At 39.0% G+C, this 22,780-nt stretch overlaps 3 protein-coding genes across 5 annotated transcripts; 2 read left to right on the forward strand and 1 right to left on the reverse strand.

Moving 5' to 3' along the window:
* On the reverse strand, positions 1–3,611 carry LOC9307796. Its single transcript, XM_021021664.1, has 12 exons — positions 3,398–3,611; positions 2,890–3,280; positions 2,738–2,801; positions 2,432–2,664; positions 2,308–2,341; positions 1,444–2,216; positions 1,299–1,347; positions 1,080–1,205; positions 892–996; positions 722–813; positions 497–650; positions 1–399 (listed from the first exon to the last, which is right to left on the reverse strand). The coding sequence occupies exons 2-12, from the start codon at positions 3,042–3,044 to the stop codon at positions 121–123; spliced, it is 2,064 nt and encodes a 687-aa protein (XP_020877323.1). The 5' UTR covers positions 3,045–3,280; positions 3,398–3,611; the 3' UTR covers positions 1–120.
* A 3,949-nt stretch (positions 3,612–7,560) lies between these two features.
* On the forward strand, positions 7,561–11,364 carry LOC9309855 (protein TIC 40, chloroplastic). Its single transcript, XM_002871681.2, has 14 exons — positions 7,561–7,869; positions 8,120–8,237; positions 8,319–8,376; positions 8,487–8,504; positions 8,917–9,226; positions 9,346–9,452; positions 9,554–9,617; positions 10,066–10,150; positions 10,247–10,287; positions 10,453–10,498; positions 10,604–10,698; positions 10,788–10,891; positions 10,994–11,041; positions 11,130–11,364. The coding sequence occupies exons 1-14, from the start codon at positions 7,674–7,676 to the stop codon at positions 11,181–11,183; spliced, it is 1,344 nt and encodes a 447-aa protein (XP_002871727.1). The 5' UTR covers positions 7,561–7,673; the 3' UTR covers positions 11,184–11,364.
* A 6,209-nt stretch (positions 11,365–17,573) lies between these two features.
* LOC9307797 (DNA repair protein RAD4) lies at positions 17,574–22,436 on the forward strand. Of its 3 annotated transcripts, none has more exons than XM_021021662.1 (13): positions 17,574–17,820; positions 18,148–18,306; positions 18,581–18,847; positions 18,931–19,023; positions 19,126–19,218; positions 19,301–19,402; positions 19,504–19,553; positions 19,859–20,524; positions 20,665–20,920; positions 21,011–21,205; positions 21,294–21,446; positions 21,617–21,826; positions 21,924–22,436. In XM_021021662.1, exons 1-13 carry the CDS (start codon positions 17,806–17,808, stop codon positions 22,305–22,307), a joined length of 2,643 nt encoding a protein of 880 aa, XP_020877321.1. In that variant the 5' UTR covers positions 17,574–17,805; the 3' UTR covers positions 22,308–22,436. The 3 variants fall into 3 exon arrangements, with proteins under 3 accessions (XP_020877321.1, XP_002871728.1, XP_020877322.1); XM_002871682.2 differs by having other exon boundaries at positions 17,575–17,824; XM_021021663.1 differs by lacking the exon at positions 17,574–17,820 and adding an exon at positions 17,852–17,953.
* The last annotated feature ends 344 nt before the right edge of the window (positions 22,437–22,780 follow it).

Raw genomic sequence — 22,780 nt, forward strand, 5'->3', positions numbered from 1 at the left:
TGATAAAAGAAAGCATGGAAAATTTTGAGCATGCTTATTGAAGTTAATGGTTCGATTAAATTTAGTTGACCAAGTAAATAAACAATCAACAGTTGAAGACTCTATAACAGATTCACAGCTTCAATAAGGCTCAAGCTTAACATCTCCCATCCCAAGTCCGGCATCATCAACATCATCATCATCATGGGGGGCAATGAAAGTTGAGACGATGGTTCCACTGTTATAACCATCGACAAGAAGCTCAGAAATCTTACATCTCCATACTGATGTCTGTTTTTGAGTCTTCCTGTCATGGTAGACTCTATCGCGGTAATTTACCATCGTCCCTAGTCCCGTGTTTGCTACCCAGCCGTACTTCATCAGCACTTCTGCTTCGCCTTCAGTCATATCTTCTCCTACCTTGTTATCCCCACCCCGAATTACATAGAGAGTTCAGAATAATAAACCTTAGAAAAGAATAAAGGATCAAATTAACCGGTGAGAGAGAAGAATTTACCAGTAACGGCTTGTTTTCAATCAGCTGATATCGGCCACAGCTTGCTAGTTTCATGGCCAAGACTAACCGTTTGATCTGCCATCTGATTGATGCAGTGTTGCTGAGCTCGAAGAAGTATGTTGCGTAGCCATATTCAGGTCGTTCCATTACTATACTGTATCAAGCAAAAAGATCCATGAAATTTCCAGTTTAGTAGCAATGACAAAGGGAAGAGAGTTAATTTACCGGTTATGTCTCTCGAAAACAAATATGAAAGACTGGAGATCGCGGCACCAGCCCCACTCAACAGGCCATTTGCGGAACTGTAAATACCGCGCCTTGAAAACAAGAGGAAACAAGTTAGGAAGAAAGAGAAATGTATAAATATCTGAGAAGACGGGTATGAGGACTTTTACCTGTTCGATGAGGGAGAACAGACAGGTCAAGCAATAGCTAGTTCTTGAAACTTTTGAGAAACTTGAATTAAGAAGTTTTGTGCCCGTCTCGCGTTTGAAGAAAAGCTGATAAATTTCAAGAAGATTCAATCATTTGACACATAGCGGAAAAAAGTTAACTTTGCAGCAAAATAAAGGGATAGTTTTACCTGCGAGATCACATCTTCGAGCTCCGAGAAACTCTCGTCGAGAAGTGAATCATCTGAGGAAGCATCACCACCTTCGTTCCCATAAAGCCTAAGTTCTTCAACTGATACTCCTTGTTGAATCAGTACCTACAAACAACAGATACAAACATATGTGCTTTAAGAAATCTAATTTGAAGAAGTTCCATTAAATTCTATTTTTTGAGAAGAAAACCATGATACCTGCAAAAGACCAGGAGCATCTTCCTCCAGAGCCGTCTCAATTGAGTCCCTGTAATGGTTATTTCACATTATAAGATCACAAAAGAAACAGAGATAATCAAAAGATACAGACACACGATACGAAGGATACAGCAGAGAGACTCACGTAGCGGTTTTCTTATGCTTCCAAGGACGAAATACCCTTGAAGGTTTAACGTATTCATCAGATGTACAGAAGCTAAACCCTGAGGACGGAGAATTAAGATCTTCATGATGACCTGAACCATGAAAAGATCGAAGCTTTAATCGATCAATTAATTTCATGTGGTCTATCTCATCTTCATCCAATTCACTAGCGGTCTCTGCCTCGTTTTTCATACACCTAGACGGTTTCGGAGCAGATGTACAACGATTCAAGCGAAAGCTCAATTTCACAGAATCTAGCTCATTTTCATCAAGAGCTTCACCATGCGTTTCTACCTCTATTTTGACCGGTATCTGCTCTGAGGTAACAGGGTTTTTCTCGTCATTGTTCTCCATGACACAATCACCCAAAGGATCAGCTTTAACTTGAGTAGACTGTAGTTCATACACATTCAAAGGCGGAGGATTCCTTTTGACTCTTTTCACACTTTTTCTCGGATTTTCGTTGCTACCTAAGGGAGAGTGTTCGTCATCTCTACTGGATACCTCAGGTAAACTGGCTTCAGGTGACAAACCAAACGACCGTTCATGAGAAATTGGAATATCACTCTCTTGAATTCCATTAAGCTGACTTCCAGATTTTGAACCTATACTATAATTTTTACAGAGGACAGAATCGATTTTCTCTAGAAAGCCGCTGAATTGGACCCCAGATGACGAAGCTATCCCATTTTCGCATGAAATCTCAGCTTTTATTTTATAAAGATCAGTTTCATCGCAATCTATAGTATTATCCTGCACTTGTAATGCAAAATACCTAGTTAGCCCTAATAGATCCCAAACAAAAAAAACTTCAAAACCCAAGGGAACTTGTCACTTTGATTACCTCTAGGTTAGATTCTGGCAACCTTATAGCCACCCTGCAACAACAAGTATGGTAGATAAGAGCCATTAGACACTAAATGAACGCAGGTGACTGAAAAGATGCGGAAAACCATTCAATAAAACACCTTTCAAGAAGCATTTTGCGCCGCTCCTTCAGTGTGAGATGTTCAAGATCATCACTCCTTTCAGTTTCTTCGACTCTTTTGAAATTCTCTTCGGCATTACTACAGCATACTAGAATGTTGTTCTGTGGTCTTAGGTTTCCAGACTCGTTAAGACCTTGACTACAACCAATGCTCGTAGATTCCAATATTTCTGTGTTTACAGATTCCGTAGCATCACAATTTGACACTACTCCCTGAAAACAACATAATCAGTTCTCTAAACTTAATAAGTGAAACTGAATGTAACAAAGTGAAAGACTTCATTACCAGCTCATTGACGCAGCTTTCTTCTTCTTCTCCTTCTCTTTTCAAGATACTATCAACATTCGATCTACAAACAGAAGACACAAAAGAAAACGTATGTGAAACAAAAACGAAAAGTGAAATTTAAAAAAACGTAAGCCAGAGACAGTACTCACGCAGGTACAGAAGCAGCGATACGTTGAGAGACTCTTTCACTCGATAGCAATAAACTCCGGCGTGACGTCAAGGGGAGGTGGTCTTCGTCAGGGAATATAAAATCAGACTCCGACGAAGAGATGTTGGTAGGTTCATGGCACATCTTATTATACATTCGGATCAGTGTAATACAGAGGATAATAAGTACATGGAGACTGAAGAAATTTGATATGATAGAGATTTCGATTTCCCAAAATTTCCTAACTCGAAAAGCGAACTAGATAATAACTACAAAAGCGAACTAGATAATAAGAGAGAAGGGTTTGTTGAGAAGGTTAGGAGAATGACGAAAGTAATCTCCTTTGGACATTAATTCACTAGGAGAATCTCAGATTGTCGAAACTCGAAACCCTGGTAATAAACATGAAGAAGCTTGCTTTTGTCACTCACTCACTTTTAAAAAGTTTTTTTTTTTTTGTTTTGTTTTAAAGCGGAATTGAAACATAACCAGAGAAACGGAAACCTTACCTCTACAAATTCGATGAAACACTGAAATTGAGACGCTCTCACTGATCGACAAGTTGAGAAAGAAATCGTTTTTTTTTTTTTTTTTGTTTATCAATAAAACAGGGAGGAACCAAGAAGCAGCGAAGAGAAAGGTACTTTTATTTGGGCTAATGGGCTAATAAAAATAGAACCTAAAGGCCCATAAAAACGATGTAAACCCTAAGCTATAAATAAAAGACTTTCGCCGCAAGATTATCTATCATCACGAATATCCAGAAAGATTCGATTTTTCTGTTTTGTTAAAATCCGAAATTTTTGCCAAGAAATTTTAGGTTAAGAAGTAGCATATAAGGAACAGATTTCTGATAAGAGTCTTTAAGCTTATCATTCTTGTATAGCTTAAAAGAATCGTACGTTCTGATGCGAAATCAAACATCTTCATTGATGGTTTGGAATCTCTGGACATGTGGAATTCTGGGATTTTTTTTTCTCCCGTGGATTCTATCATTTTCTCGAGATTCGACAACTTATGTCTGATTTTATGTTTGGGTGTTTTAGATCTTCGACTTTCTATGATAAAGTGTTAGCCTTTTCTCAAATTAACACCTTTGGTTTTGTGAAATTTGTTTTTTTTTTTTTGCTGCTCTATGATGATTCTTTTTGCTTTAACCACACTGAAAAGATGGACTTGAGAATGTGGTCTTGCTCTTCTTGATTCAAACTAGAGAAAGATTCGATTTGATCTCGGCGTTTCTTGATGACACTTTGATCTAAGTTGCTTGAAGGGGATTTTTTTTTTTTTCTCCTTTGTGGTTTAGATTAAGGTAGAGAGTAATGTTGAGCTCTTATAGATATTTTTCCTGGTTTGACGCTTGAAGAACATACACGTTTTCAAGCTCGCTCCTGTGGACAACCTTGGCCATTGTCTGAGAAGCAGCTTTTTTCTCATAATCAGTTTTCTAGATTTGTTGTTTATTGAATTTTTTTGGTTTGGTTTTTGGCTGCTCAATGATGATTTTATTGCTTTAACCACACTGAAAAGATGGGCTGAGAACATGGTGTGGTTCTTCTTGATTTAAACCACAGAAAGAGCTTGAGCTCTGTATTGCTTGATGACACTTCGATCTAAAATACTTGAAGGGGATTTGTTTTAGATCGAGGAAGAGAGCAGTGTAGAGATCTTGTTAGATATTTTCTTATTTTAAAACTTGAAGAAGCTTACCATGTTCTCATGCACTCATATGTGGAATCTTTGTGCCCATTGTCTGAGAAGCAGCTATGAAATCTGTTTTTTTTTTTTTTTTTGTCTTCATTATTGTTATTGTCTTTGATTTCTAAAGATTGGTTTACAAACAAGAGTGGGTTTCTCCTTACAACGATATCGAGTTACCATTTAATTCACTAAATTTAGAGAAGGAGAAGAAAAAATGATTCAGTGTTTTACCTAATGGGATATGACAGAACAATGAACTGTGGGAATGAATGAGACTCAGGATAATCCATGTTTCTTCAAATTTGATGATGGTGTACGAATTGCATACGAGCCTTGACTTTTTATTACCAACTCGGAAGTGATGTTATCTGACGACATAGGAGAAACATTTTACACTTTCATAAAAATATTTAGAAACTATATACACTTTCATAAAAATAGTTAGAAACTATATGAAAGTGTATCTTTATTAATGTTTAGTGTAATAAAACTTAGTTCAAATATGAAATATGTGTGAACTTTGTTAAATTGGCAAACGTTCTAGACTCTCTTCGTTACAGGCATAAAAATCTCTCGAACATGTTCATTTTTATCAAACACCATTTATATTAAGGGGGGGGTATTGGGGGAATGAATTTGACGGAATTTTATAAAATGTTAGATTCTAGTATTATTCAATTAGTCAATTTATAAATTCTTTTAAATTCTAACGTTATTCAATTTTTCAATTTCGTAATTCTATTAAATTCAAGTGTTATTCAATAATATGTAGTTTTGTATGACAATGTCATTTGACAAGAATTTAATAGAAATATTAGTGCAAAATGTAAAGAACAAATTCTTAGCTTTTTAGGTGTGATTTGGATGGATATTTGGAAGGGGTCTCAAATGGCTCGTATAAGGAAGGGTCTGCTCGATCTAATGGAAAGGCTAAACTGCTAATTACACGATTAAGCCTAACGTTGGTATCTCGATCCTCTCATCCTTCATGTATACCCTCCACTTCTTCTTCTTCCTCCACCTTCGGTAACGCCTGTTTGGGATCGTCATTGGGCAGAATCATCTTCGACGCCATTAGCTGCGGCGATAGCTCTCGTTATCGACGTGAACTCCGAGAAGAATACAATGGAGATGTTTCGAAATCTGCAATGATCAGAGAGGATTTAGGGAGGAAAGCGGAGAAGCTATGCGATCTGTAAAACTTAGCAGGGATTGAGAGTGGTGCTGAGACGAAGAAGAAGGAGGAAACGTTGCAGATTCTGAAACGTGTGATTAGAGAAGTGGAGACTGCGGAGAAGAAATAGGTTCGACTGTTAGCAAAATTGAAATTAGAAACAGAGAAATTAGGGGGAGACATGGAGACTTTCACCAGAGAATGGTGCAGTTAGCGTCTTGACGGTGGAGGTGGGAGCATCTCCGGGACTGACATCGATACTGTGGCCGGAAACTAGGTACGATTATGTTTTGAAGGAGACAAAATTATCTCTGGGAGGATTGAATCAGGGAGTGTAAGAATTATGTGACGAAAGAGAGATGATGATGCCTCCTCTGTTCATGACCAGATTATGAACCCAACCAATAGAGGAAGAAGATGAATAGTATAGATTGGATAGATGGGTTAGATACAATTGATTTTTGACATTCTCTTTCTATTTTCTTAAAAGTTTCGGTTTATAATTTCTAGTAAATTCTATTAAAATGTTGAGAATTACAATAGTTAGAATTATATAATTCCTTAAAAATCTGTAGCTTACGTCTCTAATTCTATCCAACTGAATTCTATTATAGTCTTTCATCCAATACCTCGGAAAGAGACTCTCCACTAGGGATTTCCAATTAGGAATTGACGAGTTTACATGGGAAAATAGGCTATTTAGGGGCCCAAGTTTTTTTGGCTAAACAATCAGCCCGACAATTAAACTTGCTAGGAATAAATCTAATGTTAAAAGACGGAAAAAAAAACAAATAAGGAACCGAAAAGAGGCCAACTTTACTGTGAATGTAGGTCACTCATCTTGGTTATCAAGGAGGAAAATCAGGTCGAAACAATCGGATGCAAAGACGCCCGAGGGGTTGCCAATCGAGATCATACATTCCATAGCCCAAAACAGGGAGTCGACTTCCGCATGGAGCGGTGATAGGCTTCTTCGAGCACTCTTTAGTCCTAGGTGACAAACTTTATCTTGTTCTACTAACACCCATCCGTGCCCACTTAGGGAAGCTTCCCCATGCCAAGAAGCATCAAACTGACATTCCGAGATCATGAGGGGAGGAAGTGGGGCAGTTACCAAGAGGGCGGGGGTTCTTCAGGAGTTCTATCTTTTAAATTTGCTTGTGGCAAGAATACTCTAGCTGGGATTGTGGGAATCCAAGGATCTTCCCAAACCTTGGTAAGCATTCTAGAGCCTATGGTTCTCCGGAGTCCCGAGACTAGGAGACGGCCCTGGGCTAAAGCCCATGAAGCAAGGGCTTTAGGCGCCAAAATATTTTTTATATATTAGAGGCAGCCTTTTAGTACAAAAGCTGTTCCATGGTCTAGTGGTAAAGACAGTTTTCCCTTACACACCCATCCTGGGTTCGAGTCGGCCCTACTAGGAGAAGTTTGGTAGCCAGTGTATTCAACTTTTTGGACAATCCGAAAAACACAACTAATAGAACACAATACTGTATTTGAGAAACTCTGAATCACCTAGATCATGATTTTCTTTTATGATAGAAAACGAGGTGTAAACTGATTCTAAAAAATAGATACGGGTTATAACATAACAAAAAAGCAAAGGTGGAGGGGTGGCTTTTGCAATAACCACGAAAGACTTTCTCACTCACATCACACTCTCGGTTCATTGATCTTGACGGTCATAAGATCGCCACCTGTTAATATATGAAAGGTTTCAGTACACTTACCTACACTGGATCCAAGACTAGTAGTAGTAAAAGTAACTCAAACCTGGTGGTTTTAGACCAAAATCTCTTGTTCGTTTTTCATTCTTCTTCTTCTTCCTCATCATATCTTTCCTCCTCTTCACCAGAATCGTTTCAGGCTCTTCTTCTTCTGTTTCTTTTTCTCCAAAGAAACAATTAGAAATGGAGAACCTAACCCTAGTTTCTTGCTCAGCTTCTTCTCCAAAGCTGTTAATTGGATGCAATTTCACTTCCTCGCTTAAAAACCCTACTGGGTTTTCTCGTCGGACTCCTAGAATTGTCCTCCGCTGCTCCAAAATCTCTGCTTCTGCTCAATCTCAATCTCCCTCTTCGCGTCCTGATAACACTGGAGAAATCGGTTAGTTTGCAAATTCCACTCGACACTCAATTACTCTTGATAGAAAATGCGGGAAATTTTCCAGTTTCTTACTTTTATCTGTCTATTTGAAACTCAAATTTTGAACCCTTTTCGACTGGTGAATGATGAGCTTATGAATTGCTTTATCTCTTTGAAAAAATCCAGACTTTGTGAAATCTGCAATTCGAATTCTTGTAGAAGCCGTTCATTGTTAGTATTGTTGACTTTTAATTTTCTGTTCGATTTGCAGTGGTTGTGAAACAGAGAAGCAAAGCTTTTGCAAGTATATTTTCATCGAGTCGTGATCAACAGACAACTTCTGTTGCTTCCCCTAGTGTGCCTGTGCCACCACCATCTTCATCAACCATGTAATTTTCAATCATTTTCCTGGTTTTCGACAATGTGTTTAGTTTGTATATTGTTTGATTCCTGCTAGTTTTTTCTTGTAGAGGATCACCACTTTTCTGGATTGGTGTTGGAGTTGGGCTATCAGCTTTGTTCTCATTGGTGAGTATCAAGATTCCTTCCTAATTGTTTTTCCTCTATAAATATATTCTTTCTTGATTCAATATTTATTAATAAGTGCCTGACTTTTATTTTTTCTGATGGCATTGCAGGTAACTTCAAATTTAAAGGTACAAATACTAGGCCCTGTGGTTTTGCGGGACTTTGGTTCTCGCTAGTCTTTTGCAGAACCACGATTTTATGCTTCATGTTATCTCTAGTGTATAGTGCTCATGTATCTGAGATAATTTTATTCACTAGACACCTTATCTTAACAAGGTGCACTGTTTGCTCACACTTTTTGAACCATATATTTAAGCATGGAACATTTGCCTCTTTTTTTTTTGGGTAGTCACTTGATTCATAGGTGGTAACCTACATACCATTATGGTTTTAGTGATGCAATTCAGGTATTCAGACCTATAGTCATTTCATAACTCCAGTATTTGATTGATAAATATTTCACAAGTTCTCATTGCTTTCTATCATTATTCTTTAACTGGCTATTACTCTCTCTGGATTATTTTTTTGCATTGATTTCAGAAATATGCAATGCAAACAGCTATGAAGACGATGATGAACCAGATGAATACGCAAAATAGCCAGTTTAATAATCCTGGATTCCCATCAGGATCACCTTTTCCGTTTCCATTCCCTCCTCAAACAAGTCCTGCCTCCTCGCCCTTCCAATCTCAATCCCAGTCTTCAGGTGCAACTGTTGATGTGACGGCTACAAAAGTAGATACACCTCCTTCAACTAAACCGAAACCTACACCTGCAAAGGATATAGAAGTGGATAAGCCAAGTGTTGTCTTAGAGGCAAGCAAAGAGAAGAAAGAAGAAAAGAACTATGGTAGATTCTTTTTCTGTTTCAGAAATCAACCTCTTTTCATTTGTATCCTCAATTTTGACTTTCTTCCTTTCTCATTTTGTAAGCTTCTAACTTGGAAGCTGATTTAATTTTGGATGCAGCCTTTGAAGACATTTCACCCGAGGAAACCACAAAAGAAAGCCCATTTAGCAACTATGCTGAAGTCTCTGAAACTAGTTCCCCCAAAGAAACTCGCTTGTTTGAGGATGTAAGTTTCGTTTTCTTTTCTATTTGCACAGATTTGAAAACGTGACATGATTTTGCTAAACTAGGAGGTTTCTGTGCTCCCTTATTGATCCTTGGGTGAAGGTTTTGCAAAATGGAGCTGGTCCGGCAAATGGTGCCACTGCTTCAGAGGTTTTTCAATCTTTGGGTGAGTTAATGGATTGCATTTTTCATCACTATCAGAGCACTGTGCTTGATTCATGATTAAGGCTAGAGATTTTCATTTTATTTTATAGCCTATGCCAACAACTATAAACAAAGGAAGATATTAAATTGGTGATAAAGAGGAATGACTTGGCTTCTAAAAGATCTACTCTGTTACATGTGTCCTTCTTCTAGTCGTTGATATGTATTGGTATAACCATATAAGACTTGCAACAGTATGGAATGCTTATTAGGTATACATAATTTTCTCAGTAAAAGAACAGTGCATAAGGATTGTTTCTTCAGATATATGATTTTGGTATACTGGCATATTAGCCTAGCGATATCTCATTTGTTATGATTCCTTTTTTCTCATCTGCTTACATAATAGTCTCTCTTTTCTTCTTCCAAGTTTCAAAACTGAATCCTTAGTCTGTCTCTTGTTTACACAGGCGGTGGGAAAGGAGGGGCGGGTTTGTCTGTAGAAGCTTTAGAGAAAATGATGGAAGATCCAACAGTCCAGAAGATGGTTTACCCGTAACTCACCTTCCCTATCGCATTGTCTTTAAATGCTTCTATTAAGTTGATCTTTAAAACTGGTTGCTTAGTGTAACATTGCATGTATAAATGCAGATACTTGCCTGAGGAGATGAGAAACCCAGAAACTTTCAAATGTAAGTCTGTTAATATTTAATCCTGTTTGCTTATTTTCAAATTTGGATTTTTGCATGAAAACTTGAACTAGTCATAATAAAAAATATTTTACCTACCCACTCTTGAAAGAATGATCTAATTGACATTGAGTTTGATTGTTATTGTCTCCACTTGGAATTTTGCAGGGATGCTTAAAAATCCTCAGTACCGTCAACAGCTACAGGACATGTTGTAAGCTCCAGTTTATGAACAAATTTATTCGAGTCCATTGCTTTTAAGAATGTCTAAACTAAATAATAAAGAAATACTCTTGTTTGTTTGTTTTCATGGATTTAGGAATAATATGAGTGGGAGTGGTGAATGGGACAAGCGAATGACAGATACATTGAAGAATTTTGACCTGAATAGTCCTGAAGTGAAGCAACAATTCAGTAAGCAATTTCTACCTACCAAGGTTATACTTAAATCTTTGTGACGTTAAATAGGAATGATACTCATTGACCGAAACCATACATCACAGATCAAATAGGACTGACTCCAGAAGAAGTCATATCTAAGATCATGGAGAACCCTGATGTTGCCATGGCATTCCAGAATCCTAGAGTCCAAGCAGCATTAATGGAGGTACGTTTTCTTTTAACCTGAAACAGAGAATTGCTTTGATTTTATCTCGCTCCCTTCTTCATACAAAACAGAAACCAATTTTGATTCTTGTTGTTGTTGCAGTGCTCAGAGAACCCAATGAACATCATGAAGTACCAAAACGACAAAGAGGTAATAATACTTGATCTTCTGCCGTTTCTCGATTGCCTGAAAAGGCAATTACTTTTGTAAGAAATTTGAGGTTATACATTGATTGCAGGTAATGGATGTGTTCAACAAGATATCGCAGCTCTTCCCAGGAATGACGGGTTGAAAAAGTTCACGTCTTTTGGATAAAAAATGTCACATTGTCTTTAGCTTTTTGTAGGAGAAAATTATGTTTTTTTTAAAAAAGGATCTTCAGTTTTGTTCAGATCAGAGAATTGTGTACCATGTTAATCTTAAACGCGATCGCGAATTCGAGTCGTGTAAAACGACGTTGGTGTTGTTCAGTATGACTATGATTTTTTTTTTTTTTCGACTGAATGATTCAATATATTGATAACTTGAGGAAATCAGATTACAATCCGATCAAAAAGATGAGGATCCAAGACAATCACCTACACTGAAGAGAATACAAAAGCAACCACAACTAAGTAGTAGACATCTCTTCATTGAACAAATCATGTAACCAAAAAGGGTAGCCCGAAGCTACGTATGATTGTCGACGATCCTCTCTTGTCACACTTTGAGCAATAAGGAAGGCTCCTTTGTTAGCACTTCTCTCTTCAAACTGAATTTTCCAAAAAGGAATGTGACTGAGTGCAAATGCAAGGGACTCTGACTGAGACTTAAAAGAGGGCCATGCATCGGGACGGAGAGCCACATCCATAAGGTATTTATCTTCAACAGCCAGCACAAATCTTCTAATCCTTAGGCTCCTCATACTCTCCAAAGCCCACAGCCAGCATTCCAATTCAATATCTTGCTTTGACTCCATCCCACCGAAAGATCGTCTACTATGGAGCAAAACCTCACCTCTTGAATTTCTAAGAACCCATGCGCCTCCACCAATTCTGTTATGTTTATCCCAGGACGAAGCAATGTTGCATTTAAGCCATGAGTGATCGGGAGGCTTCCAAAGTTTGCGGCCACCAGCCCCAACTCTAGCAGATTTAAACTCTTCTTCTTTCTCAACTTGTTGGGCTAAAAACCACTTCTCAGAGTCATCCAGTACCTTAGTAACAATGTCCAAAGGATGGAAAGTCCTACCTTCAAAGAGAATACTGTTCCTGTTCTTCCAAAGGATCCAAATAATCCAGGGGACAGATCTTCTCGATGCAATAGGTAGCTTTAAGTCTTTAGCCATCAGAAGAACATAATGCACATTATGGAACAAAGAATGATCCTCAAAACCATTAATCGGAGAAGGAATGTTGGAGAGAGCCCAAATCTGTCTTGCAAGAGGACAAAGAAACAACAAGTGGTTTATTGATTCTCCTTCAAAGCCACAAGAACTGCATCGAGGATCAATCCTGACTCCTCTTGTCATTAAACGCTCAGCCACAGGTAAAGCTCCACTAACAGCTTTCCATAAAAACAGTTTAATCTTAGAAGGAGCAAGGACTTCCCAGATTTTATCCTTAATGGGATTGATGGAAGGTAAAGCAGCAGCCTCTAAAAGAAGATCAACATTATGATTCTGAGAGGCTAACCAATAGCCAGAACGCATCGAGTAAGTCCCACTTCTGTTGTGTAACCACACCATAAAATCCGGAGAAGAAGTAGCTGGCTTGATTCTCCTAATAATGGACTGGTCTCTTGGGAAAAAGTGCTCCTGGAGACAGTTCTCGTCCCATCTCTTGGTAATAGGATCAATTAGGTCCTGCACCTTTAAATCATAATTCACAATGATGTTTTTCATGAAAGGAGGTCTTAAGACATCATCTTGAATCCACCTAGTTGTCCACACATTAACAGAGGCACCATCTCCTATGCCTTGTCTCAAGCCTTTAATCAATAATTCTCTCCCATGCAGGATGCTTCTCCAAGCGAAAGAAGGCCTGTCTCCCAGCCTAGCCTCCAGAACTGAGGAATCCTCATAATATCTGCTTTTTAGGAACCTAGAAAGCAGGCAGGCCGGGTCATGTAATAGTCTCCAGGACTGTTTAGCTAACAAAGCTTGATTAAACAGTTCTATGTCCTTAAATCCAAGTCCACCTTTATCTTTAGAAAGGCAGAGCTTACCCCAAGAAACCCAGTGAATCTTCTTGTGGTGTTCCAAATTGCTCCACCAAAAAGCAGACATCGCACTAGATAGGGATTCACAGGTGGATTTTGGTAGCTTAAAGCAAGACATTGCATAAACTGGCATTGCCATAGCTACAGATTTGATTAGAACTTCCTTACCACCTTGAGATAAGGTTCTTGCAAACCAACCTGAGAGCCTGTTTTTCAACCTGCCATGAATATAATCAAGCATCTCTACCTTAGACCCACTAAAACATTCAGGGAGACCCAAATAAGTGCCTGCACCACCCTCATTAAAGATACCCAACTTGGCTTGGATTAGAGCTTTGTCAAGATCTGGAATCTTAGACCCAAAAGTGATAGAGGATTTATCCAAATTGATGATCTGTCCCGTGGCTCTACCATACAAATCCAGTATCTCTTTAAAAGCTGCACATTCATCTTCAAGAGCTTTGCAAATGAAGAGGGAATCATCTGCAAAAAGGAGATGGTGAATTGAAGGTCCTTGATGAGAAAACTGCAGTCCACTAATCAAACCATTATTCTCAGCCTTGTTGAGTAGGTGAGTGAGTCCTTCTGTACATAGAATAAACAGGAAAGGAGATAAAGGATCTCCCTGTCTCAAACCTCTCTGAGGAATCACTAAACCATGAGGCTGTCCATTGATGAGCACTGTGAAAGAGACAGTGGTGACGCACTTCATTATCCATTCCACCCAAATGTCATGAAACCCCAAAGCAGTGAGAAGATTCCTTAAGTAGCTCCATTCCACTCTGTCAAAAGCTTTAGACATATCAGTCTTTATGGCCATAAACTCTTTTGAAGAAGCTGAGTGAGTCCGTAGACTGTGAACCACTTCATGGGCGATTAAAATGTTATCAGATATGAGTCTCTCTTCCACAAAGGCTGACTGGTTAGGTGAAACAATCTTGGACAACAATGGCTTTAATCTTGATACCAGAATCTTTGAAATCACCTTATACATGACCGAGCATAAGCTAATGGGTCTAAGATCCTTCATAGCAGAGGCACCTACCTTCTTGGGGATAAGGCAAAGTTGGGTGAAATTCCATTCTTTTTCAAAGCAGCCCTCAGAGAAAAACCTCAAAACTTCCACAGTAAGCTGACTTCCAACAATCTCCCAATACTGTTGAAAGAAGAAACCAGTCATACCATCATAACCAGGGGCACTAGAAGCTTTGATTGAGAAAACTGCGTCTTTCACTTCCTCTTTGGTAACCTCTCTCAAAAGCGACTCATTCATATCACTAGTGATTCTGGGGATAAAATCATGAAAAATCTGCTCACAATTATCCGGATAAGAGGACGAGTAGAGGTCATGAAAATACTTGGCTGCCACATCGCCTTTGGAAGCTTCTGATTTATGCGTGTTCCCATCGTCATCCACCAGCAAGTCCAGCCCATTGCTTGATCTTTCAGATTTAACCGAAGCATGGAAGTACTTCGTGTTCTTGTCTCCAGAATGCATCCATTTTTGTCTTGTCTTTTGCTGCCAATAGCTCTCTTCTTCTCTGTGAGCAAGGACAAGATCTCTCTTTAGAACACGCATCCTGTCAAAGGAAGGGAAAACTGAAGCATGAACCACTTCAATTTCTCTCTGAATCAAATCAATCTTAACTTTAGCATTAGTCCCATTCTCTTTCTTCCAATTACTGAGAGATTTTCTACATCTTCTAAGCCTTTCAGAAATGCTTTGCCCAAAGACAGAAGTAGAAGCATTCCAAGCCTGGGAGACCGCTTCTTTTACCATCGGTTTATGAAGCATTCTTTTATCGAATCTGAAGGAGCCTCTATAAGAGTCTTGGGAAGAAACAAGCTTTACCATAACCGGCCTGTGATCGGAACCTTTTTTATCCAAGAAAGCTTGGTTAGAAGCCGGAAAACATCTAAACCAATCTTTGTTCCCAAAGCACCTGTCCAATTTGCATTGAATCCACAAATCATTTCTTTTACCTCCCCAAGTAAAACCATTCCCGGTGCTTTTCAACTCAACCATCCCACCTACATTCAACATATCAGCAAAATCTGAAAAAGAGGCTTCACTTCTTCTTGGACCTCCTAGTTTTTCACCATTGTGAAGGATCTCGTTGAAGTCCCCAACCATAGCCCAGCAATCAGTTCTATTAATAGCCAATCTTGATAATCTTTCCCATACTTGGTTCCTTAGACTACTGTTAGGGTTCCCATATACACAAGATAAGAAGAAACTTGAATTACCCATATTTACAAACAAATCCAAGATGTTTTTATCCGCAGACAGAATCTCTATATCTACACTTTTCTTCCAAAATAAAGCTAGACCGCCACACCTTTCAACTGGTTCCACAGTATATACACGATCATAACCAAGCCAAACTTGAATATCAACTAACACATTCCTTATGTTCATAGTCTCCATTAGAAACAGGATCTCCGGGAAATGTTTTTTACGCATCTCCATGAGACGTTGAACTGTCAATTCTTGAGGCCGCCCCAAACCCTGACAGTTCCAGCTCATTATGCTCATTAAACATTGGACAGTCCCTCATTTGGGACCGCCAATTTGTGATTACGCTTTGCAGCTTTTTGTTCCTCTGGTTCTACCATCACACCTTTCCTTTTTTCCATAGCACCAACTTGGAGCCCTGCACTTTTGGGCACCTGATCAATACCTGCACCATATCCAGGAGCTTCTGCTGCAGTTTTAGGCTTCCTTTTGCTGATGTAAGGTCTCTTTCTCCTCGATGTTTTTCTTTGCTTAGTCCCGGATGGGCTAGCTCCAGAGAAGCCAACCTCATATCCCGTAGAACTAGGCTGAGAAAAAGAGGAGGAGTAAGAATAATCGACCAAAGCCTCCCCACCATCCAGAGAACTGGGAATCAGAGAACTTCCCGCAAGATAATCCATAGAACCCAAGCCAGAGATCTTAGGAGAAGGAGCTGCAGACAAAGGAACAACTTTAGGAGAAGTGCTTGAAGATTCATATCCGAAGACTATCCCTTTTCCTTTGTCGAAATCATTAGAAACAATCGGGGCAGGCTCCAATCTCAACACAGTCTTCTGCGAAATCGGATCTTTTTCTGCTTCAGCAACAGACTTCTTCACTCTTTCTTCACGGATTAAACGTTCTTCTCCATTAGCCACCATAAGATATTGTCTCATCCCTTCTAAGACATCTGGAGCTATCCGAGGCCGTCCTAATAGAGGATGAATACCAACCTGCTCCTCTTTGAGAACACCAAAGAGGACGTCACCTTGCTTTAAAACCAGAGGAGCTTTTGATTTTTCCACTTTCCTCCCCATTTTCCTATCAATGATTTGATCTTGAATCTGTTTGAGCTGAATGGGACAAGCTTCTTGTTCATGAGTGAGTCGCTGGCACCTGTAACAACGTTTTTGGACTCTCTCATAGAAATAGCTGACAGTAGTGGATAAACCTTTTGGCAGATTGATGAGCTTTGTCCTCCTTAATGGCCTAGAGACGTCGAAATTTATCTTTACCCTGACAAATTCTTTATTTTGAGGCTTTGCAGGATCAAAAACAACCTCCGTAACTTGACCTACCAAGTCACCCAAGCAAGTAATCGCTTGCTCCGTGTAATAGTTGAGCGGAATGTTTCTTATTTGGACCCAAAGAGGGGTGAATTGCAGCGAATCCGGAGGAGGTGTTTCAGACCACCGCTCCATTAAGATCCCCCATTCGTTGAAAGTCTGAAAACCTTTCTCTAAAACCTCTGTCAAGTCATGCTCGTTATTGAAAATGAACTGAAATTTTTCCAAGGAGAGAGCCACTCCGCGCACTCGACCAACCTTTTGCCATTTCCTTGGCATGTTGAGAATGAGGTTGGACATACTTTGGCTCTGCGGGTTGAGGAGCCGACCAACTAAACTGAGAACATTCTTCTCACACGAGCTGTACTGTGGAAGATCCGGCATCTCAAAAGGAAGGTCTTCCTCATCAAGAGACATGGCCATCATGGCCTTATCCATGGCTGAAGACATCGTGGAACAGCAACACCCGAAGAAAAACAAGCAATAACACCGAAACCCGCAACTGAAGATCTACTCTTTGAAACCCGCAGCTGAAGATCCAGAATCCTTAAGCCGATCGACAAAGCCAGATACTTGAGAAAATCGAAAGAGTAACACGAATCCAGACTTTAATCAGCTTCTAATCGAGAAGTTAGAGACTGAATGAAAACCGAGAGCTGATATCAGAAGAACAGAAGTAGCCGCCAAGAGAGGAGCAATCAATTTAGGTTAAAACAGAGATAAACAGGATGGAAAAGCCAAAGGGAAAGTGTATTTCCGGTTCTGAAGCTCTATTTTCGTTAGTGTGAAATACTCTAACCGAAAAAGAGAGTTCTAAGCCCAAAAGAGGAATTCTTGTTTTTTTGACCAAAAGCTTGTTGTCAGTATGACTATGATGATATCAGGGAATTTGTTGTCTTGCAAAAAAAGTCTTATTAAAACTAATAATTAATTATTAATGAAGACACAAAAGAAGAAGTGACGTGGCGATATCGAGGCGGTTTATTGAAATGGTGGGTCCCATCTTAGAGAAATCAATGACCCTTATCGTTCCACTTCTCTCGGAGCCGGAGAAGGTTTTGTTTCCCGTACGTCGGTCGTTGTCGGGAGAATTGGCGCGTGAAATCCTTGGCTCCGTCGTCGAATAGTTTCTGTCTCCGACGGCTGTGAGTCGCATGATCGAGTCGTGGGTAGGTAAGTATCTTTGAGACCTAAAATTTGTATTTCCGTGCTTTATAATCCCCTGACTGTTGAGAAAAGCGAGGAGAAAAAACCATCTTTGCTCGTCTATTGAAGAGTGTTTGACGATATGTAATTTTTCCGGTGAGAATGATTATTGAGAAAGCTTTTGTCTTTTTACTAAATATTGTCTCTTTGTTAGGTAATGTAAACCTCAAGAACTATGCAAGAACATAAATTGCCATTGGAATTAAAATTGTTTTAAGTTTAATCATTGATGAAAGTTGCAAAGAGTTACGATGAATCGTTTTTGGTAATGTATTACCATTGTCTTATAGGTTTCTCTTGAGAAGAGTAAGATGAAGTCTACAAGTGAAAGTAAGAATGGTAGACTTGCAGCAGCCTCTAGAGAAGCAGTCAACAAAGTTCTAGACAAAAGCAGTGCTCGTGGCTCTCGAGGCAAGAAGAAGAAAGATGATAATTGTGATTCTGCAAAGGTTTGTTCTTCTATTCATGCAAACAACATTATTGTTAATCTGATTTCACTAAGGGTACTTAAGATGTTAGGAGCAACGAATTCTATTGATTGTTTTCAAGGTTTCCTTGAAGATTGTGAAGTCCGTGGTACTAACCAAATTATCAATGGCTGTAGAAAGCTATTTTCCTTGTTCTTTGCATAAAGATTTTCTTGGGAAAATGGTGATTTTTTTTCTTTTCTTGTTCCTCTGTTGTGTGTGAGTGTTAAATTATTATAATATTCTATCATTGCAGCGGGACAAAGGCGTAAACGGGAAGGGAAAGCAAGCGGTCGAGGCAAGATTGACTGATAACGTTCTAGAGGACAGGGAATGTGGTACGGTTGATGATGAGGATGAAATGAATGATTCAGACTGGGAAGACTGTCCAATCCCTAGTCTTGATAGTACGGTTGATGTTACTAATGTTGATGACACCAGAGAGTTAACCATAGAATTTGATGATGATGTTCCTGATGCTAAGAAGCAGAAGATTGCATACCGTGCAACAGCAGAAGACAAGGTATACTGTACTTACGATATGCTTACTTCTGTTTATTCTTTAAAATGAGTGGTCACTTAAGAGATTTTTGCCTTTTCTTAAAGGAACGGGCGGAACTTGTCCATAAGGTTCACTTGCTCTGTCTGCTTGCAAGAGGGAGGATAGTTGATGATGCTTGTAATGATCCCTTGATTCAGGTAAATAAATTGAATACAGCAGTGTTAGCAGTTGCTTCAAAGTTATCTTTTTCTTATTGCAACCTGCGATATAAATTTTTATTTCTTAAATTTAACGCACAGGCTGCCTTGCTTTCACTTCTACCATCATACCTGACAAAAGTTTCAAATCTCGAGAAAGTTATTGTCAAGGATATAGCCCCTCTTCTTCGTTGGGTATGGATTTACTGGCCTGTAGTTTTTGTTTTGTTTTGTTCTGATGGAAAGTTAAACAACTTCTCCCTGGCTTAAATTGTAGGTTCGTGAAAACTTTTCTGTTAGGTGTTCTCCCAGTTCTGAGAAATCTTTTCGTACTTCCCTAGCATTTGCTCTTGAATCTCGTAAAGGCACAGCGGAAGAGGTAAGCTTGTGATCAGATTTATGACATTTAACCTTTTTATTATTTGGTTACTTGTATTGTTGAAATCTCAATTTACGAAACTTATGGAATCATTTTTGCAGCTTGCAGCATTGGCTGTTGCTTTGCTTAGAGCATTAAATCTCACAACTCGGTATGTGATACTTGTTACTGTTGCCACAATATAGTATTTATATTTGGTTTCTGAGCATGGTAGTGAATCTGTTTTTTGCTCTGTGTATCTATGACACCTTGTCTAAAGTGGCATATGAGTCCTAAGTCCTATCTGGCTAAATTTTCAGATCCATTACGTTCATTGACATTATGCTTTTCAAGATTAATCTTGGTCAGATAACTATATACAGTACCATAGTTTCTGGAGTGTTGCTTATTTATAATACTTACGGCTTAGTATGCCAAGCGTGTTTGGAGTTTTCCGTACTAACTTGAGTTTCACAGGTTTGTGTCTATTCTTGATGTTGCATCCTTAAAACCAGGGGCCGATAGGGATGAATCATCAGGTCAAAATAGAGCTAAAATGAAGCATGGGATATTCAGGACCTCAACACTTATGGTACCAAAACAGCAGGCCATCTCGTCACACCCGAAGAAATCTTCTTCCCATGTTAAGAATAAAAGTATCTTTGACACGTCTGAGCCTCAGCGTGGGAATCCCCTGGGCTCTGATCAGTTACAAGACAATGCAGTCAATTCATCTTGTGAAGCAGGAATGTCCAGAAAATCTGACGGAACAAGGAGGAAAGGAGATGTTGAGTTTGAGAGGCAAATAGCCATGGCTTTGTCTGCAACTGCAAACAACCAACAGAGCTCTCAAGTGAACAATAAAAAGAAAATTCGTGAAATAACAAAAACAAGTGATAGCTCGTCAGTTTCTGACCAAGTAATATCCACGGCTATTGGTTCTAAGAAAGTAGATTCTCCCCTTTGTTGGGCTGAGGTGTATTGCAATGGAGAAAACATTGATGGGAGATGGGTCCATGTCGATGCTGTTAATGGAATGATAGACGCAGAGAAAAACGTTGAAGCAGCAGCTGCTGCATGCAAAACCGTTCTCAGATATGTTGTTGCTTTTGCTGGTGGTGGAGCCAAAGATGTCACTCGCAGGTTTTCTATTGCCTGTATTACAATTACTTTGTTGGACAATCACCATCTTCTATTTTTAGATTTCCTTTGCCTGCAAACAGTTTCCATTTCTAGATACTTGTCTTTACATCTAATTTCCTTTTGACACTTTTCTTATTCAGGTACTGTACAAAGTGGCACACTATTTCACCCAAACGGGTGTGTTCAGTGTGGTGGGATATGGTATTAGCACCGTTAATACATCTCGAGTCAGCCGCAACTCACAATGAAGACATTGCTCTGAGAAATTTCAGTAGCCTAAATCCTGTTGCTAACAGAGCTTCCTCGAGTAGCTCGTCCTTTGGTATAAGAAGTGCTCTTGAAGATATGGAGTTGGCTACACGGGCGTTGACTGAGCCTCTTCCTACTAACCAACAGGTAAAGTGGGTGTAACCCGACAAACAAATTTAAAGCTCATGCTTCACTGAAACCCTTCAGCTAAAAAACTCCCTTTATTTAATCTTGCAGGCTTATAAAACTCACGAAATCTATGCTATTGAGAAATGGCTTCACAAGAATCAGATACTTCACCCAAAAGGTCCAGTTCTGGGATTTTGCTCTGGTCATCCAGTATATCCTCGAACCTGTGTGCAGACTCTTAAAACAAAAGAAAGATGGCTTCGTGATGGGTTACAACTTAAGGCGAATGAAGTTCCCTCAAAGGTTTCCATGTTTTTTTCTCTCCCTGATGATTATCTTATTCTTTTTTTCCGGTTTGATGAGTAACTCTTGAAGTCCATTAATACCTTAGATTCTTAAGCGGAACTCGAAGTTCAAGAAATCAAAAGATTTGGGAGATGGCGACAACAACATTAACGGTGGTTCTTATTGCATGGAACTATATGGAAAGTGGCAAATGGAACCATTGTGTCTCCCTCACGCTGTTAATGGAATTGTGCCTAAGGTAAAAACAATTTTGTTGTGTTTGTTTTTTGTTTATATCGCTTCCATGGAATCCGTAGAAATCTCCCAAAAAGTTATCCCTCTGCAGTTGCAACTCAATTAATACTTCAAAACAAAACTTAATATACTTTGTAGACGGGAATAGTATATAATCCTTTTCTTCTCTTTCAGAACGAACGGGGTCAAGTTGATGTCTGGTCTGAGAAATGTCTCCCACCTGGAACAGTCCACTTAAGGTTTCCTCGAATATTTTCGGTTGCTAAGAGATTCGGTATAGATTATGCACCAGCCATGGTTGGTTTCGAGTACAGAAGTGGAGGTGCTACTCCTATTTTTGAAGGTATTGTGGTCTGCACCGAGTTCAAAGACACAATCCTGGAGGTATAATCTCTTTAATTGTCAATCTGAAACACAGAATACCATGTTTTGAATATGGATCCGTTGGTTATATCTTTTCTTTTTTGTTGGTTTTGGTTAGGCATATGCAGAAGAACAAGAAAAGAGAGAAGAAGAGGAGAGAAGAAGAAATGAAGCACAAGCAGCTTCGAGATGGTATCAGCTTCTTTCGTCTATCTTAACCCGTGAAAGATTAAAAAGTCGTTACGCTAATAACTCTAAGGATGTCGAAACCAAGAGTTTGGAAGTGAATTCAGACACGGTCGTTAAGGCAAAGAATGTGAAAGCACCTGAAAAGCAAAGAGTGGCTAAGAAAGGAGAAAAGTCACGAGCAAGAAAGTCTCGCAATGAAGATGAAAGCCATGAACATGTGTTTCTTGATGAGCAAGAAACCTTTGATGAGGAAACCTCTGTGAAAACGAAACGCTGCAAATGTGGCTTCTCTGTCGAAGTCGAACAAATGTAATACGGGCCCTAGGAGTTTCATTTTTTTTTGTAGTATACTACTGATTTTACATAAAAATTAGGTTGATCGATCTGTTTTTCCACCGAAAGTTTTGATTTTAACTTTAATCACACTGTTTAACCTTTTTTTTTTTTTTCACACAGTTTAACCTTGTTTAGTCTCAAACCAAAACATTCTGTCTGAACTAATAGCTTTCAAAATATAAAAGCAAAGTTACATTACAAATATTTGTCACAGGCAGATTTAGCAGGTCATGGTGGCCCATTTGAACACCACAACTTGAAAGAACTAGAAACTTGTATATATATATATATATATCTACAACACGAGTTCATCAATGTCCCTTATCATACTTATTTAAAAGTATTTATGGGTGCTTCTACATCTCTAACAACCGCAATAAGTTTAGGCTACGAATCTGTCCACAACTTTTTCGAAAATATTACACCCAATTCTGAATTTGTTGTTGTTAG

This window comes from Arabidopsis lyrata (assembly GCF_000004255.2).
Source record: "Arabidopsis lyrata subsp. lyrata unplaced genomic scaffold ARALYscaffold_6, whole genome shotgun sequence".
Lineage (NCBI taxonomy): Eukaryota > Viridiplantae > Streptophyta > Magnoliopsida > Brassicales > Brassicaceae > Arabidopsis > Arabidopsis lyrata.